Here is an 18,569-nt window from a genome sequence, read left to right as displayed (position 1 = left end):
CATTACTTCCACGCCATTTGGAGTTTTCCGCCCCAGTAGTTTCTGTTGCATCTCTCATTCCCCTCCTCGGTCACGTGTATTAAAGGACCAGGGTCTCCTATGCACCGGTGAATCCAGACAAGGGACAGTGGAGACTTTCTTTGTCCCTAGGACGTCACTCAAGACCCTCTGACGTTCTCCATGTGACACCACAGTAAAAGCATCACCAATAACGACAAAAACTTGCTCCCAGATGACCTTCAGAGAGAAGGATGCTCCAGGTCTGAGCACCGACTCTGTCTCACCACGGCTTCAAAGCAAGAAGTTATTTAAAATATTTAAATATTTAAAATGAGGGTGGGGAGGCCCTGGCACAGGTTGCCCAGAGAAGCTGTGGTTACCCTATCCCTGGAAGTGTTCAAGGCCAGGTTGGACAGGGCTTGGAACAACCTGGGCTAGTGGAAGGTGTCCCTGCCCCTGGCAGGGGTTGGAACTGGATGACATTTAAAGTTCCCTACCAAGTCAAACCCATTCCAGGATTCTATGATGACAGGATTCTATGACATCTACAATATCGGCTGTGCAAACCCTTTAGCCCAAACATTGTTTTACTCAATGCACTGCAGTCAGTTTTGTTTAAGCCCCTTTCTGCCATCCTGGGGGAAAAGAGCAGGGAGAAGATGGCAGCTGGTGCCTGCTGTGCTTCCGAGCTCTTGCCCAAGGACACCGGCAGCATCTGACAGCCAGAAGGAAAGCCCAAGACAGTGCCTGTACTTCCCAGCCCATTTTTGTTTTGCTTGCATGTGGAAAGTGAGGACTTTTATGAATATTTACAAACTCACCCCAGAGCCAAACATACCCAAACACACACGACATCCCACCCATCAGCACAAACTCAACCCAATGACTTGTGCACTGTTCTCCTCCCTCAGTCCCTCTCTGCCTGCTAGTTCCTCAGCTCCCTTCTTTCTGCTCTTCCCTGCCAGTGCAAGCCAGGAGATGGGCTTTGCACAGTCTCTCAATTACTGACAACAACGGGTGTCCCACCACACTGTCGGCTAAATCTTGACTTGCCAATTTTCTCCATGCAAAGATGTGTTTTAACGTTCAACATAGAAAGAGCTCCATCTTGGCAGATCATGAAGGCTGGGACTGAGAGAGGAGGGGAGAAGCCATGATTTCTTTGAGGGATATTATATTCTACCCAGTGATCAGACAGTTGATGAAACCCTCTCAAAAGGTTTACCTCATCCAGCTAAAAGATGGGTTTTTAAGAAGTGAGCAGTACTGCTGCACTTAAAGGAAGGTTGTTGAAGTGAAGGCACACCCTTCAAAACGTGTCTCCGCTTCCATGAGTTTGCTGGACAAGGTTGGAAAAGTAATTAAAAGCATAATAATAATATCTGGAAAGGAGAAATATCAAAACAAATTGTCTAGTAGAAAGTGTCCCTGCCCACAGCATGGGGTTGAAACTAGATGATCTTTAGAGTCCCCTCAAACCCAAACCATTCCATGATTCTATGAAATGGATGGTGACCAGCTCCATGGAGCCAGAATGGAGATTTAACCAGTTATTTTGTCACCCCTTGGGGTGGATGGAGGCTCATTTTGAAACCCAACCACAAATAAAAATGAGGATGCTCGGGAAGGTTGGGAAACGTTTCACCTGCAGGTTATCACAGCATACCTGTGCAACAGAGATCCCCTCACCAGTCAAATCCTCACCTCCTACTTCTCCAACAGGCACTGGAGGTGAGAGATCAGCAGCACTGGCCATGCCAATGGGGTGCCAGGATGGAGGAGAGCTGGAGGTGCTTGGTCTACCCAGGAAGGAAAACCAGTTTGTTTTTGCCCAACAGGGTTTAATGAACACAGCTTGAATAATTCACTAAATTGTTTGTTGCCTTTCTAGGAAGTTTTAAAAACAACAAAACCCAACAAAACACCCTGAATAAACAAATAACAGTATATCTGATTTGCAGAGGAGTTGTTCAAGATGCTTGCAAATTTTGCACGCTCAAAGGTGGTGGAAGGAAGGGAAGGCTGGATTTGGGGGATAAGTTATTCACTGTAAATTACTTGTTCAGTTCTAAACTCAACACAGAAACATAAAGGTAAGGAGAGGAGGAAAAAAATGAGTGGAGAGAAAGAGAGGGGGAAAAAAACAGATGGGGGGGGAGAAAAAAAGAAACAAGGAAGGAAAGCAGCCAGCAATGAAATGATTGTAGCCCATTTTTTTGCAGTGTGGTAGGAACATCTTCCTTATCAGCTCTGTTATCATCGCCTTCACTGAAAGGGCTCTTTATTTAAAGGAGGGGAGGGGGGGGAATAAAAAAAAGCCCCAAAAGGTGGCTGGGAGCATGGAAGAGAATGGCTAATGCAGCTGGAGTGGGAGCTCACGCTCGCTGCAGCTGCTTCGTATGCGCGGCATCAGGCCGAGCACGGCAATAGAATTATACGAGCCCCTGAAGAGCCCGGGTAGGATGGCAGGGAAACTGATGTAATTACTGGCATTATTGCCATTAAAGCAAAATAATAATTTTAATTACAGCAAGGGCTTTTGGGCCTTGCCCTGCTCCTCCCTGCCCCTGCTCACTGTGCAGCACGGTCTGGATCCAGGCTGTGTAATGGGACAGGGCAGTGATAGTCCCATTCTTTCTCTCCCCCTTCCCCGCCAAATACTTTTCTGAGCAATTAAGAAAAAAACATTGTAAAAGCCACGATTTGAACTCCATCACCATATTAAGGGTGGAAACGGTGACCAGCAGCTTGTGAAGGCTCAATCCCAGAGGCTGCTCCCCGAGCAGAAGGGACTGCTGCTGCTGGCAGCTCCCAATTACAATAAATTGGTAAATCAGGGCCAAGCTCAGGAGATGCGACACCTGCAAGCTGGACTGTAGTTGACTCAACGATGGTGTGTGCTGCCCAGAAACTTCCCTGTCCGTTTTTAAACTCCTTTCCCACAGCCCTGCCTCTTACTTGGTGGATGCTTGCTTGAATTCAGGATGAGATGAGCACACTGGCAAGGCGGATGGTTGTGGTTATAAGCCTTTTGAAAACAGACTTCTGTTATAATTACTATGTCCTCATCAAGTTAGATACTTTTTTCGTGGTGCAACTGTCATTCCATGAATGGTTGGGGTGCTGAGTGGCAGTCTCTGGCCCATAGGCTAGCTTAGGCCAGTTTTTTGCTGGAAGAGCATAGAATTATGGAATGGTTTGGGTTGGAAGGGATCTTAAAAACCTTCTAGTTCCAACCCCCTGCCACAGACAGGGACATCTTCCACCAGACCAGGTTGCTCCAAGCCCCAACCAACCTGTCCTTGAACAGTCCCAGGGATGGGAGGTTGTAATTCCAAAATGTAATAAACATTACTTCATAAATCACTCTGTGTTAAATATAACAGGAGGAATGAGGTGGGGAGAGCACCAAAGGAGAGAAAACCCCAACAGAAATCTCCTGAGGTAACATTCAGCCAAGTAACCAACAGTGAAGTGACCTTTATGCCATCATGTGAGAACTACTGATGCTCCAGGACCAAGAAAAGGCCACAGATGGTTTCAACTTGATCAGTAAGCTCAGGATGTTGGGGGGTTATGAGGGAAAACCAAGATGGTACTAGACTTGAAGTTTGTTCACCGTGTAGTACAATTTAAGTTTGAAAAGCCCTCTATAAGATCAAGCTTAACCATTCTCTCAGCACTGCAAAAGCCACCACTAACCCATGTCCTCAAGTGCCACATCCACACATCCCCTCCAGGGATGCTGACTTTACCACTGCCCTGGGCAGCCTGTTAAAGGCAAAGGGGAAGTTGTCTGGAAACCCCAGAAGGTCTCCTGCTTGGAACTGGGACAGGAAAGCCCAGCAGGCACCCAGGGGGAACAGTCCACCCTGATCTCACCATCATACCAGGGTACCACAAAACCAATACAGGGCCTTGGCTCCACTTTGCTTGCTCGCTTCACCTAAAAGCACTGAACCATGACAATCCAGCAACTCTGAGTTCCCTACAGATCCAGTCAAATGGAAAAAGAGATTAGATAAAGCAGATTGGACTTGTCAGAAACTGAGGCATGGCCACAACAGGTTTGGCAATAGATCTCTCCTTGTTTAAAAGCCAAACCCTGAGACTCCCAGAAACGTGGTACCCTGGGGTCAGGTGAGGAGGGTAAAAAAAGAGAGGGAGCAGGAGGTGAAGTACAAGGGATGCACTCAGGAGGAGAGCAAACCCTGAAGGTCAAAGTAGCAAGCACATGAGTGGCTAACTAATGTCCTGCAGCAGCACCACAGGGCACAGACACAGGCACACACGTCCTCGCAAACTGGAAAGCCATAAAAGTCTATTACGGCAAATCAAACAGCAGCCAGCATGACAGCCATTAGCCTGAAATGAATACATGAGAACTTAATGAGCTCTGTCGAGGCCAGCTTGGTGAATTAAGTTGCCAATTCTAGCAGGATTCCCCTTTTCTTTACAGACTTGAGAGCGCCCGTGCCGCCTCGGTGCCTTTTGACAAGCAAATCACGGGGCGCCCTTGCCCAGACGGGACGGACGATTACGCTGCAGCAATATCCCTCTCCCGACACGGGGCCTTCCCTCAGCTATTCCAGGCAGGTGCCAGGGATGCCATTAAGACACAACGAGCTCAGAGCACCAGTGGCATCAGCCTGACGCTGGAGCGATCCCTGGTCTGGGGATTCAGAGCCGCTGTGGTGCGGAGGAGTTCGCAGTTAAACTGGGCATCCTCTCCCCCCTCCCCACACCGGAGAGGGATCACAGTCCGCAGCCCTTGCCCAAATAAATTCCCATTCTCACACCAAGCGGACCGCGTAAAACACCAGGATGGGTATTTAGAGGCAGTATTGTTTTTAAAGGTCAGTTTACTTCATGTTCCATTTATTTATGCACACTCTTCTTTTGACTTTCCGAGCGCCACACAACAGCAGCGAGGTTTAAATAGCCTTTCGGTTGCTGCTCCATTAGCTACGACAACTGCGAATCGATACATCCATTTATCTCAAAATTAAAAAGAGAAAAACCCTCATTAGCTGCCAAATCTGCACAGAGCCAGTCTATTCAAAGCCACACTTGCCTCTTCTCTCTCTCTCCAGGCTCCAGCCCCTCTTCATTCATTATCCACAGGCCCTTCGATTTGGGCTGGGTGCTCTTTGAGGCAGATTTTGGTACCTGCACCCTCACTGCTCACCCTGAAGCATGGGGTGACCTGGGAATACTGTCACCCCCTACCAGGGCTGGTTCCCCTGAGTGTCCTCTGGCACATTCCACCTCCAGCTTTGACAAGCAACATGGAAAACCTGTGGCTCAGCACAGGTCTCAAAGCCAAGCAGACACCTCCTTGAGAGCCATGCCACCACACACAGCAGAAGTTTATTGCTGACATCTCCTGTGGGCTGTAGCCCTTGGAGGGTCATCTTTAGCTGGTGGGATCCCATCTCCTGCTCTCACAGTGCCTGGCAAGGCAAGGCAAGGCTCTCTCCCTGGCAGAAGAACAGAAGTGCCTCCAGGATGCTGGTGGAGCAACGCATTTGTGGTTCATTACCTCTGATCGGTGCCCTTGGTTAAAGATCACGGATAGAAACTGGAAACTGGCACACACCGCCTTATAATTAGATTAGGCCAAGCTCCAGAAGAGCAGAGCTCCCAAGGCCAAGTGCACAGCAGCCGCATGGGGGGAATAACTGGGATTGCTGTACCCCAAACAGTTGGGTGGTCCTGGAAATCCCTCCCAGCAAAACCACATCCCACGTACAAAGCAGTGTGATGTGTCAGAGAGGGGTTCTAAGGTTCAGCCTCCTGTTCTTTTATTTACTTTTATTTTGAGGAAGTTCCCTTTCCTCAGCCAGCCTTTATTTTCTACATACCAGGACATGTAGTGATAGAACATGGGGGAATGGCTTTCAACTGAGAGTAGGTTTAAATGAGATATTGGGAAGAAATTATTCCCTGTGAGGTGGGGAGGCCCTGGCACAGGTTGCCCAGAGAAGCTGTGGCTGCCCCATCCCTGGAAGTGCTTAAGGCCTGGAAGTGTTGGATGGGGCTTGGAGCAACCTGGGATAGTGGGAGGTGTCCCTGCCCATGGCAGGGAGTGGAACGAGATGAGCTTTAAGGTTCCTTCCAACCCAAACCATTCTGGGATTTCTATGATTCCAAACTAGCATGAGGGCTTAACACAGCCCCAGTTGCCCAGGGGAGACACAGAAACCCATTTCCATCTCTTTTCACCAGAAGGGAGTCCTCTGTAGCAGAGGAACAGCAAAACTAAAGATAAATCTGAGGGCAGGAGAGAGGAGAGTGTTCTCCTGCAGTCCTAGTGACATTCCTGTTGCTTTGCAGACCTCTGCAGGCAGAGCAGCACCGGGAGGACCAGCAGCAAGGCAGGACAGCCCCCTACCAGCCCCCAGAGGCCCAAACAAAGGTGAGAGCGAGGGGCAGCTCATGTGGGTTTGGCCAAGTCGTTTCTGCACCGCTCGTGCCTTGAAGAGCAGCAGAACTGACTCTGACCCACTGTCATTCTCACAGGGAGGTTTCAGATGACTTGGTACAAAGATGAGACTGAAACTCTTGGCTCATACATCACGAGAACTCTAATGAAGAAACCTCATCCTTTCAGCAGAGGGACGGGGGGGATCAAAGCCCAGCACAGTGGGGCAGCAGCAGCTGGCATATTAAGTACACCACGGTAACACAATCCTCTGTACCTCTCAATTACCAAAGCCGCTTGATTTCACACACATAATGCACATGTGACCTCACCCACACCTCGAGGCACGATCTGGGAAAAATTGGCTCTGCCCTGGCACTGGGGTACAAGAGGAAGACGTTTTCTCCACTGGGGGATGTCAAATGCCCTACTAATCCCCTATTTCAAACAGAATATCCTGACCTTCTCCTCCTAGCACCAGCAACCACATCTTTAAAGTCTAAATTCACATCAGACCTCTAAGTTCCTGGCCTTTTCCTGCCAAGCCAAGCTGCAGGTGCAGCAGCATTCCCTGATGGATGAGTGGATGTCACCTCCCTTGCAACAGCCAGCACGGAGAGCAGCAGAAGGTTGTGGAAACTCTGTCCTCGGGGATATGCAACACTTGGCTGGATAAAGCCCTAAGCAACCTGATCTAACATAAAAATTCTCGCTGGTTTAGTGGGAGTCTGGGCCAGATGATCTCCTGTGGCCCCTTCCCACCTATTTTATTCCAGGGACATCGTGGGACAAGTCCTGCTAAGGAACTGTTAAAGGAAATCACCAGCCAGGGCAGAAGCCTTTGGGCAGTACTCTGACAGAATTCAGGAATTTGGAGAAATAGTTATTCCTGCCACAGGTCACCTCTGTGACAAGAGCTGCATATCCCCCCTGCTCAAAGAAAGAGGAAAAGACACATATTCTCATTTACACCTACTTTCAAACTTCCCATTTGTCGTAAGAAATATTGTCACCAAGGCTGCACAAAGCTCCAAATCTCCTCTTCCACCTGCCTTCCCCCAACACCATCACTTGGCTTCTGCCCACTTTCACACAGCAGTAACTTCCAGAGGTTTAATCCTCCTCCAACACCACGAGGGTCCGGGGCAGGAGGACAGTCCTGTACATCGGCAGCCCTCACATACAGTCAGCTCTGTGCTGGCAACCATGCAGCAAGAGTGGCCACTGAGAGAAGAGCCAGGCGCCAGGCTGCAGGGAGAGGCTGTGCTGATCCCTACCTCTGGAATGCGGACGCTGTAGGGCTGGTTGTGGAACTGTGGGGCGTTGTCATTCACATCTCCCACCTGGATGTTGACTGTCCCTTTGATTACCTGCAGTCACAAGGATAAGAGCAGGGTTATGTGCCAGCTTTATGTGTGGCTTTAAAGCCTGCAGTTTGTGGCTGTGTTTTCTGACTTGGCTTTGGACCAAGGGGTGACCCCACTCCCCAGGCCCTTGGGGTGATGCAGAAGGTCCCTTGGTGACCCACACTCACCCTCCCTGCTCCCCTCCGTCCGTGCCACAGACCATGAAATGAGAAGTCACACTCACCCCTTGGCTGTCACTGACAGAAAACTCAACCGTGAATTCTGACTTAGTCTGAAAGGGAAAGAGAAGAAAAAACACGTAATTAAAGATACTGTAGCGTTTATCTGCAGATGGCAGGCTTGGGACTTTTAGCCAATATTATTACACACAAAATGCTTTCAGGACCTTCCAGAAGAGAAGAGGCGCTTGAGTGTCATTACCTGAGTTGGAAAGGAAATGTTGAGAAATCTGGATGCCAGTGGGGCTCTCATGTATTCCACAGGCAGAGAGAGATGCTCTGTCCTGGCTCAGAGGGATGAAGGGACCAAGGAACTGACTTCCTGACTAGCAGGTGAGCATTTAAACAGACAACTAGGCTCAAGTAGGTGAGAGGAGCCCACTCTTTAACCTTCTGCAGGTGCCAGCAAACCCCAGCTCTCTCTGCACACCCACCCAGTCCCTAATGCCATGGGCTGACTGCTTGGGGCAGCGAGAAAGAATGAGTGGAAGGGGGAGAAAAGCAGTTTTCCACCCAAGGTGTACTGTGACCCGGCTCCATCTTCACCTGCAAGACACAGAGATGATGCAAAAAGAGGAAGAAGTCCGAAGTAAACGCTCTGTAGTCAGTTTTTGTTTGAGATGACAATGCAACACAGTGTCAGTGAGGACTTCTAAATCTTGCTGCTGCTTTCCCAACTTATCTATCACATTGTTGGGAATACTGACATAAGTCCACGGTCTGTAGTAAGAACTGGCTGAAATCCCATGAAAATGCCTGTACAGTCCTCTCTGCCCCTTAGTGCTTTAACTACATTAACAGCTTGGTCTGAAATGGGGATATATTAAAGTCACTGGGGTGAGGGACAAGTGGGGAAGGGGACTATTTTTCTATCAGGGCAGGGGGATATTACCAGTGGAGGCAGACTTTCTCTTCCTGGCCTTTCTTAACCACCAGGAATCATTTCACTCATGTTTTACCAAGGAATCCTGCAGGGATGGCCAGAGGGCTCAGGCCACCACACCCACCTGGTACCTGACCACCAGCTGGTGTTTTGTTCCCCTCCAATCCCGACAATCCCTCCCTCATCCCGCATCCCTTCCCACCTCTGGTGTCCCTGCCCTGTCTGAGCTGCTGGAGCACAGTAACTTGATGTTTCCAAAGCATCACTCAGGAAAGGCTGGAAAGGAAGCTTGAAATGGCTCTCCCTGCTGCAGCTTTGGTTGATTTATCCCTAATGAGATCACTCAGGGACAGGCAGCAGCCACCAGTGCCCAGAGCAGGAGCTCTGCTTGTGCCAGGGCAGCAGTTCCTCTAAGAGAAGGGTTTAGGGAACAGCTCCCCAGAGCGTGCCCTCCTCCTGCCCCCACATCTGCCCCCCTCCATCCAAACAGCCAGGAATCCAAGCCTTTCCCAGCTCCTGCCTTGGGACAGTACTTGTAGGAGGAAGGAAGACCTGAAATCCCGATGGAGAGGAGGAGATCCTCTGCTCCCTGTGACATCCCACCCTGCTGCATCAGAGCCTTTCAGTCCTCTTTTCCCCCTACTCATCCATGAGGGACAACACAATAGGGAAGAAAGTTAAAACAGGAGATAGGAAACAACCCGTTGAGCATTTGAATTTTAAAAATTTAATAAAATAATCCGAGAAATCTGCCACGTATTAATTTCTGTCTCAAATTATTTTAATAGATACTTCTTTAGCCTCAAGGCCTGTCTTTTAAAAAAAAAAATGTTTTCCTTCTAATCTTCCTAGAAGTAAAAAAAAAAAACAAACTCAAAACTTTTAAAAATCATTTTTCCTCTATACATTCACTCCTTCCTCTTGTTCTCTATTTCCCCTTTTCCTGCATTATTTACCTTGCTATGACTCCTTCTCCCTTTTCAAGCTTCTCTTTTTCTCTCCCACTGTGCAAGGATTGATTCCTTGCTTTTCCTTCCCCAGCACTTTTCTTGCATGGCTTTCTCTCCCCCGACTTTCTGATCACGTGCATCCAGGTTGCTGGTTCTCTGCTCCCAGCCTGCTGCCCACCTCCAACCACCCCTTCCCTCCCACACCGTCCTGCTTCCTCCACCACAAATTGCCATTTACACCTTTCCCATCTCCTTTAGACCTTTCCCATGCCCATACCAAGCCATGCACTGGTCTGTCTTCACCAGCTTCCATGTATTCTTCTGACTTTAAGCCTCTGGGGTGAGCTGATGGGTGCAGGCTCCTCTCCCAGCTGAGCCCATCCACAAATCCGAGCTGTGCTCAGCTCCTTCCCTTCCCAACCTCCATGAAAAGACCCCTAAAAATCTCTTGATCGCCCTCCCTGGCTTAAGGCTGGCATCATGAGTAGGGGGAAGCAGGAGGCATTTGAATGAGGGAAGATTTATGACTCATGCCAGCAGCTGTTGGCACGGGGAGGCGGAGGGGAGAGGGGTGAAGAAAAACACTTCATCTTCCCAAAGCCTCACTCTTAACACTGTGAAATTGGCTTTGCCCTCCCCCCCATCTCAGCCTGAGCAGCATCCACCACCCTGCTTCCTCCACATCCCAACCTCTGGCTGGCTCTGACTGGGACCACCAGTGCCTGAGGTGTGTTAATGGGTTTGATCTTCACCACGCTGCTGCTGGCCAAGGAAGCACTAAATACAGACAACATAAGCACAGGGGAAATTAAGCACATTGCCCAAGTCATAGAGTACTTTCCCAGGCTTCCCAAGCTCCCATCCAAGTGCCTGCGCTGTCCCTTCTTCCTCGCTCCAGGAATACGGCAAGGGTCAGGGATTTAGTAAAGCAGGCACCTGGATGGGATCCCATCCTTGCACACCAAAGCTGCCATGGAAAACAGGGGTGTGAAACAGCTTCGAGGCAAGAATCTTGCCAAATTTAGCATCCAGCAGCCTGAATCCACAAGAGAATGAAAAGTCTTGATGAGATTGAATAAGCAGGGACACCTCACATCTCTTCACACACTGTTCTAAATAGTAAAGGATTTAATTTAAATAGAGCTTTAAAGAGAGAGTCCATAGATTTCCCTGACTGTAGGAGCATCCTGGCTCTCTGGTAGATCATCTCCATTTATTATTTCCTTTCCTTCCAGAGTCACAGGTATTATTCTGGCATCCAGGAAAACCAGCAAGCCAGATCAAACCAGAGCTCCCTGCTTATTCCCCATGTCCCCATTGAACTGGAGACAGCGACAGAGTGACTAGGGATGGGGGCACATCTGGATTCCCAACTCCGTGTGGGAACAACACCCATTTCGGCTGCCACCGAGGGTGCAGAGCCACCACCTATCTGAGCAGAGAGGGCTTTTCCCTCCCCTCAGCAGAGGGTATTCTCAGCATTACCTCTCTGTCCAAGGGCTGCCGGAGCCACACGACACCGGTGACACTCTCCACAGCGAAGAACCTGCTGGCCTCCTCCCCGACCACGCCGAACACCAGCGGGTCATTGTCCAGGTCCCGGGCCAGCAGCTGAGTCACTGAGGAACCTGGGAGAGGGGGAGAGGAGAGAAATCATGAGCCAGATTGGGCAGGGAGGGAGAAATCCCGAAAACATTCAGCATGTTAGAGAATGCGGGTCTGTGGAAGACCCGAAACCATCCCCAAACTCTTCTCCCATGGTGCTACAGTGCTTCAAGGGGAGTCAGGTTGTGCATGGTCTGACCGTTCTGTGTGGCACAGATGAGCTGGACCACAGATCCTCTCCTTCCTCGTCCTTATCAAAAGAGAAAGTCATCTTAGTCCAGCCCAAGCAAGGCCATTTCTGGCACTAGAGACAGTGGAGGAACCCACACCTCTTCTGGGTAAGCACTGACCAGCCTCCTTCACACTCCTCCCTGCCAAGGGGCACCACCAGCAGACACAGCAACGAAAGCAAAGAACAGCCACCACCCCCTTATTTCAGACCCAGAAGAATCTCCTTGAATCATTTTTTGCCTCTCCATGACACCTCTGAGCACCTTCAAAGCCTGCCATGTCTAGCTCGCCATGGGTGGCTGCCTGTCGTCCACCCAGCCACTTGCTCTCTGTGCTCTCCTCAGCAGGATGGGGGAGCAAATAGGAGGGAAAAAGCTGGTGGACAAGGATGGAAGATCCCCTTGGCTGCCTGGCCTTGAGGATGGGGGGGATAAGGATGGGAGATCTCCTCGGTCACACGGCCTTGAGGATGGGGGCACATGCTCTGCATGGGCCAAATTTGGCAGTACAAGAGCACTCAGATCACCGGGCCAAGCAGAACAGAGGCCCAAATTTCACCCATCTGGGAAGGGGAGGGAAGCTCCAGCAGAACAGAGGGCAAAAGCAGTAACGCAGCTTGGAGAGCAGAGAGAGGCTGGGCAACTACAGACCGACAGGCCCAACATCAATCACAGGGGAAATAATGGAAAAAGCTGATACGAGATTACATTAATAAGAAATTAAACGATAGGAACATAATTAATGCCAGTCAACACGATTTTATGGAAAATAGACCTTGTCAAACAAACCTGATTTTATTCTTTGACGAGATTACAATTTTGGCAGATAAAGGTAACTGCAAAGAAATAATAGACTCCTATAAGGCATTTGACTTCACCCGCCACGACTTTCTGATTAAAAATTTAGTGCCCTGCAACACTGATTAAGCACATTTGAGTGAGGACCCAGCTGTCTGGCAGGTCCCAAGGCCACCCACCTCATTGGGTGCCATGTAAAATTGCTGTTGGTACAAATTCAGGTGACAAATAACAAGAATGGCAAATAACAGGGAGGACCAAGCAGCCAGGAGAAGCCCTTGGTAACTGGGGCTTGTTTGGTAAGTATTTGCTTTTATGACCCTGCTCCAAACACCTTCAAAGAAGGCTGGTGGGCCACAGCTGCAGTGGAGAATATCCCAAAGCCATTCTTGCAGGTATGGGGGTCCAAGCATGCAAGGTGCACGGAGCTCCTTCCATGCCCTGTCTGGCAGAGCCACAATGCTCTTTGGGCATGCAGGAGTAACTTTTATAGAGCTGGTTCTGCCAAGGCTGCAATTTTACAAGCTGCTGGGCTGGGTGGGTCTTCAAGACTGGATGCAAGACGAAGCCACAAACTTTCAAGAGCTAGCAAAAGTGCTTTTCCCTTAAAAAAGGCTTTAAAAGCTTGAACTGCCTCATCTCTGACTAAGAAGAGTGAGATGACTCAGGTCGTCTTGAGGACAAAATGTAACGCTTAACGATGACTCTTCCATGAAAGCACAGCAAGACTCAATGCCCCGACCCAGACAAATTTCTCTTTGGAGAAGGAATAGCAGTTGCTTTAAAAAGAGCAGCTAGAATTAACCACTGGGAAAAAATTCCTTCCACCAACACGGGTGCAAGTGAGTGATGGGTCACAATCAAAGACATTTTGGACAAAGACAAAATCCAAACACGTGATCAAACTGCTCATCTGCAACGCTCCCATGTCTTCAGTGCAGCCAACACCATAGAAATGAAGACCCTACACTTTCTCAAACCTTGGAACCTCAATATAAAACAAGGTACTAGCTTGGTTTTATGCTGGAGGACATCAAAAGTCATCCTTAGCAAAGGTTCCTTTTCCTCAAGAAACAAGAAGACTCTGTCAGTCCCCCACAAAAATGAAAGCCAGTAGTGAAGACAAAGTAAATCCAGGGTCATGCCTCTTTATTCTGCACAATTTACCTTGCACCCTTTACATCCCATTCAAACCCTCCCAGATCAACAGGCTATCTGCAATTCCCTCCAGAATGGCAAACACTTCAAACTCCAAGAATTCTTGGTTGCACCTCTGGAAGGGAAATGATCTTAAAATTCCTGCTGAATAGGAAAATCATGTGCCACCCAGTTCTAATTATAGCTGTGCTTATTGTTTGTGTGCTGCAAACCCAGTTGTACAACCAATCAATCAATCAATCAGTCAGCCAGCAAACAAATATTTAACTCTCCTCTCTTTGTGTTACAGCTACTTCTCACTGCCAGGGAATTTAGCCCCTAAATTCAGGATAACCTGGAGAGGGAGGCAAGGCATTTCTGGGCAGAGCACAGCATCCCACCTCCAGTTCCTGCACCTGTCAGTCTGTGAAGTCAGATCCCTGTGAAACAGCACTCTGGGATCAACCCCCCTCTGCTCCCAGAGGAGTAAAATTAAGGATAGATTTGGTGGGTAAAGGAGGAAAAGGGAAACACAGCAGGAACATTCTCAACTTTTCTTCAAAAAACTTCATTAGGATACGGATAGGGCAGCTCAGAACTTTAAAGTGTGAGCTGCACTGTAACAGAGGAAAATTCCATCCTAAACAAACTCTCGTAATTGAGATACCAAATTCTAAGAGCTCTTTTTCCCATTCCCTTACCCCTCCATCAGGCAAGTAATCACCATCCCACCTTCAGAGCACCTCCAGCTCATTACAGGAAAAAAAAAAGGATTACAAATGTCTAAAATACAGACCAAAATAACAAATTAAATAGAAGATAATAAGAAATAGAGCCTGAAATAAGAAGTGAGACTTCACAGTTGGTTTGTCCCAATTTTTCTCACAAGTTTTACCCCAAGGGAATCCTAAGTTTAGGAGTGTGGTATTAAAACTTCACCACTTCCACCATCACAAGAGAAGTTTGTGTGAGCTGCCTTTCACCGATTTCTTCAGCACCAATTAATTGTATTTATTTCTTTCATCCTACTTTCCCCCCCTCTTAATTTCCTACACCAACAGAAAATGAGCAGACTGGCTGGACAGCACAAGGTAAAGCTCCACAGCTGGAGCATCTGGACCAGGGCCACCACTCAGCAGAGCACCAGAACTCCCATTTTCCAGGGTGATCCCAGGGAAGCTGCTGTTGTCCCACCTGTAGGTGAAACCAGACCAAGGCAAGCCCCAGAGGCAGTAATACTCAGCTCCACTCCATACCCTCTTTCACGGAAGCAACAGTGGAACTGCTCTGGGTCTTGGCATTCCCAAAACCCTCCAGTGTCAGAATCACTGGCAAATCATCGAGAAGCAGAGGGTCCTGCTCAGACAGGCTCTGGAGAGCACCACATCTGCCAGAAACCCCTCTCAGGGTGGCTTACAAAGAAAAACACCTTCCCACCTGTCCCTGGGGTCGTGCTGAGGATGCTGTTCAAGCCTCCTCCAGCCCAAGCACTGTCCTGGCTCCAGCAAGGGCTGAGGAAACAGGGACAAATTATCCTTCTGCAGTGCAAAGTTATAGGCTCCATTTGTTTCCTCTCAGGAATCAGACAGGGCAGTTAAGTGTCTTGATTCCACCAGATAATCAGAATTTATCTCGTCTCCTTTTGCCTCCTTTCTCTCAATCACAGTTACTTCTCCTTCTTTCTCACACATACACAGATTTTCTTCTTTCTCCAAGTCTTGAACTTTGATTGACCTCAGGAGCTTTTTTTTTTCTTGCTGTTTTTGCCTCTTGTTTTGTTCCTGCTCGGATTTTGTTATATTTCTTTTAGTTTGGCTGCTTCATGGGGTCTACTTTTCCATCCTATAGAGGGACTCCTGTCTCAGTATCCTGCTTGCAGCTGTAAACCTCTATATTTTTCTTGCCCTTCCAGTTTGCCACGGAGGAAAGCAGGAAAAGGGGTTATGCCCGCCCCAATTCCTCTCCATTGGTTTTGCTTTCAAGAGGGGGATGAGAGAAGAGAAAAAACAAACTCACTCTCTGGGAGGATCCTACAGCTCCCTGAGGGCTGTGGAAGCACTGACTCTCAGGGTCAGGAAGGGAGTCTGAGGATGAAGAAGCTGCCCAAGCAAGATGCTGACACAGTCCAGACAGGAATGGGCTGGGGTGGGATGGAGGGCACTGGGATCCAACAGAAGGGGCAGGTTTCTAATTAGTTGCTTAATAAGCTTCTCTGTTAAAAGGTCTGATTCATACCCAAGTGGAGTTAATAGGAATGTCTCTGCTGACTACACTGGCTTTTGGGTTCAAAACTTCAGGCATCAGCTACACTTTCATATAAAAAGCATTTTAATCCTTGTTTTTAACAACGAGTTAAAAACCGTTTCTCCTTGGCTCCCGAGCTCTGGGTCGTATCTGCAGGCACAGTCACCACAGAGCTTATTGGCTGCCACCAGAGCTGCCAGCCAGCACCATGGGCACTCAGCTCAGGGACCAGGGCCTTTGCAGGATTTTTCCCTGGATTTTCTAAGGAGCAGCAGCAAACGGATCAAAGGCCCCAGACACACTGGGGAGGGAAGCAGGAAGGAGACAGCCCTGATACCAAGAGCAGTGTTTGTGGTCCTCCATCAAAGTCAAGAGCTGGCACAGGGGGCCCTCAGCAGCCATTCAGCCAGCAGAAATGTTGTTAAAAATCATCTTAGCAACAGCACCCTGCAGCAAGGGATCCCCTGACACAAAGGCCACCGCCACACTTTTGCTCCAAAGTAGCTGCCAGAGCATTTCCTTGGCTCCCCCTCCTTCCTTGGAAAGCAGGTGGGACAACCTGGTCCTGCCTTCCTGCCCCAGTCACCCCAGTACAGGCATCTCCAGTTAGCCCAGTTCATCACAGCAGCCTGGCCTCTGATGTGCTTGGTGGCAGGATTTGATCTTGAAATTCCAATCCTGTTCTTCTCATTTGTCACCTGCTCCCTTTTTTTACCTCTAATTCATTTTCTCTTTCAACTTTCAGGGAAAAAAAAGGAAAAAGAAAAAAAATAACTAAGAGGGGGAAAAGAAAGCCCTTTCCCAAAGACTTTGAAAAGAAGAAACGTCAATATTTCTGTGCTGCTGAGCAATCTCCAAGCAATGGCAGGGAGAGGAAAGGACAGTGACTTCCTAGCAAAGAAAGTAAAGCAAAATCTAGTTTCAAGCGGGAGGTCACAGCAAGTAGAAGCTTCTTCCATGTTTGGGATTACTTTCCTGGAAAGGACAAATCCAGAGCTGGGGACAGAACACAGGAGACCTCACTTGATGTGCAGGGGGCAATGCCAGCGGGGAGGCTGGGAGGGCAACCAAAGCACACCTGGGATCAGGAAATCTCTTGCAGGCACCAGGGTGTCTCCATCTCCATTCCTGCACCCCTTGGGTGAACAGTAATAGCAGAACTCCTGCCACACAGTCGTGCTGAGTTTAAACCCTGGTCAACACCACTCAGCTACGCTCAGGGTTACCTAAAAGCCCATCACAGGTACACGGGCATCCCACTCATCCACCTCCAGGCCTGTCTCCAAGCTCATTCCGTAAGCACAACCTCAACAGACACTCCCTGACCTCCTTCTCAGAAAGGGCTCAACCCCTTGAACCAACACTTTCCAGAAGGACTCAGCAAAGAAAGTTTCCACTCCTACAATTCAGGCTGAGCTCAACATTACACGTTTCTCTTCCCAGGTGCTAATGAGGAGCATCAGCTTTCCCCTCCACCAAGGCTGCCTCCACTACAATTACCACACTGCAGAGCGAGTCAAAAAGGGCAGGGAGACACCAGCACCTTTGTAAAAGGGTCTCATAATAAAGAAACACGAAAAGAGCAGCTCCTAACATCAGAAAAACAGGAGCCCTTCACCAATGGTGGAGGGGGGGAAAGCCCTGGAGCAGCTGGTCCGGGAACCACGTGCACGGCTGCCGTCAGGTATGGGAGAGGAAGGAGCCAAACCCAGGGGTGACAGGGAAGAGGGAAAACAAATACGTGCAGTCAAAACCATTTCTGAGGGAGTTTATCAAGCTGGGAAGTGGAAGGCACAGCAGAGGAGTTTTTCCTAGTTCCTCAGATGCTCAGAGGCAGAGCATCTTTTCTGCTGTATTTAGTTATTTAAGTGAGGAGTCAGTGTGAAGACAGAATCCATAAGCAGATCTGGCAGGCAGTGGTAAACCTCAGAGAGAGGCATCGCCTGCCTTTGGTCCCCCCAGCTCTCACAGAGATGTTTAAAAGGGGTTTTAAAGCTGTTTAAGAGGCAGGGAGCAACAGCAGGTAAAGAAGAGCCAAGTGTTTGTACTGCGGGCAACCATACAGAGGGTTTGTTTGGTTTACTTGGCTGTTTACTGAGCACTCTGGTTAACTTTATAAGACAAATAAGAAGGGGGAAAATATAAAAAAAAAAATCAACAGCATATGGAAATTTCTAGACATTGCCATTAAAACAAACAGAATTCTGAGGCTTTGCTGGTAGATGCTGTGCACGCAGTCACTGGGTGCTGGCATGAATATGGGCACAGAAGTGGCATCCTTCCAAATAAAGTCAACACTGACATTGACACAGGTAAGACAGAACAACTACCCTCCATCAACCTTCAAACAGGTCTTACAGCAACACAGATACCAGACAAGCTCTCCATGTCCACTTTTAAACACGTGGCTTCACGCTGGTGGTCTGTGTGTTCAGTGGATGGAAAGGCTGGGAGAGCTGGGGTGTCCAGCTTGGGAAGAGAAGGCTCCATGGAGACCTAAAAGCCCCTTGCAGTGCCTAAAGGGGCTCCAAGAGAGCTGCAGAGGGACTTTGAATAAGGGCAGGAGTGACAGGACAAGGGGGAATGGCTTCTCACTGCCAGAGGGCAGGGTTAGATGGGATATTAGGAACAAATTCTCCCCTGTGAGGGTGGGGAGGCCCTGGCACAGGTTGCCCAGAGAAGCTGTGGCTGCCCCATCCCTGGAAGTGTCCAA

General features: G+C 48.9%; 1 protein-coding gene across 1 annotated transcript in view; it reads right to left on the bottom strand.

Annotated features, from left to right (window-relative positions):
• Nucleotides 1–18,569, bottom strand: part of CDH23 (cadherin related 23) — a 193,116-nt gene that overhangs the window by 136,619 nt on the left and 37,928 nt on the right. Inside the window, exons 4-6 of the mRNA XM_017826156.1 lie at nt 11,328–11,470; nt 8,015–8,062; nt 7,702–7,794 (exon numbers count right to left, since the gene is read on the bottom strand). Coding sequence (XP_017681645.1) covers nt 7,702–7,794; nt 8,015–8,062; nt 11,328–11,470 — 284 coding nt within the window. The remainder of the gene's footprint in view (nt 1–7,701; nt 7,795–8,014; nt 8,063–11,327; nt 11,471–18,569) is intronic.

The sequence above is a fragment of the Lepidothrix coronata genome, unplaced genomic scaffold, assembly GCF_001604755.1.
Source record: "Lepidothrix coronata isolate B3197 unplaced genomic scaffold, Lepidothrix_coronata-1.0 Scaffold124, whole genome shotgun sequence".
In the NCBI taxonomy this organism is placed as follows: Eukaryota; Metazoa; Chordata; class Aves; order Passeriformes; family Pipridae; genus Lepidothrix; species Lepidothrix coronata.
Note: the sequence above shows the minus strand (reverse complement) of the source record. Positions and strands in the feature narration are given on the sequence as shown.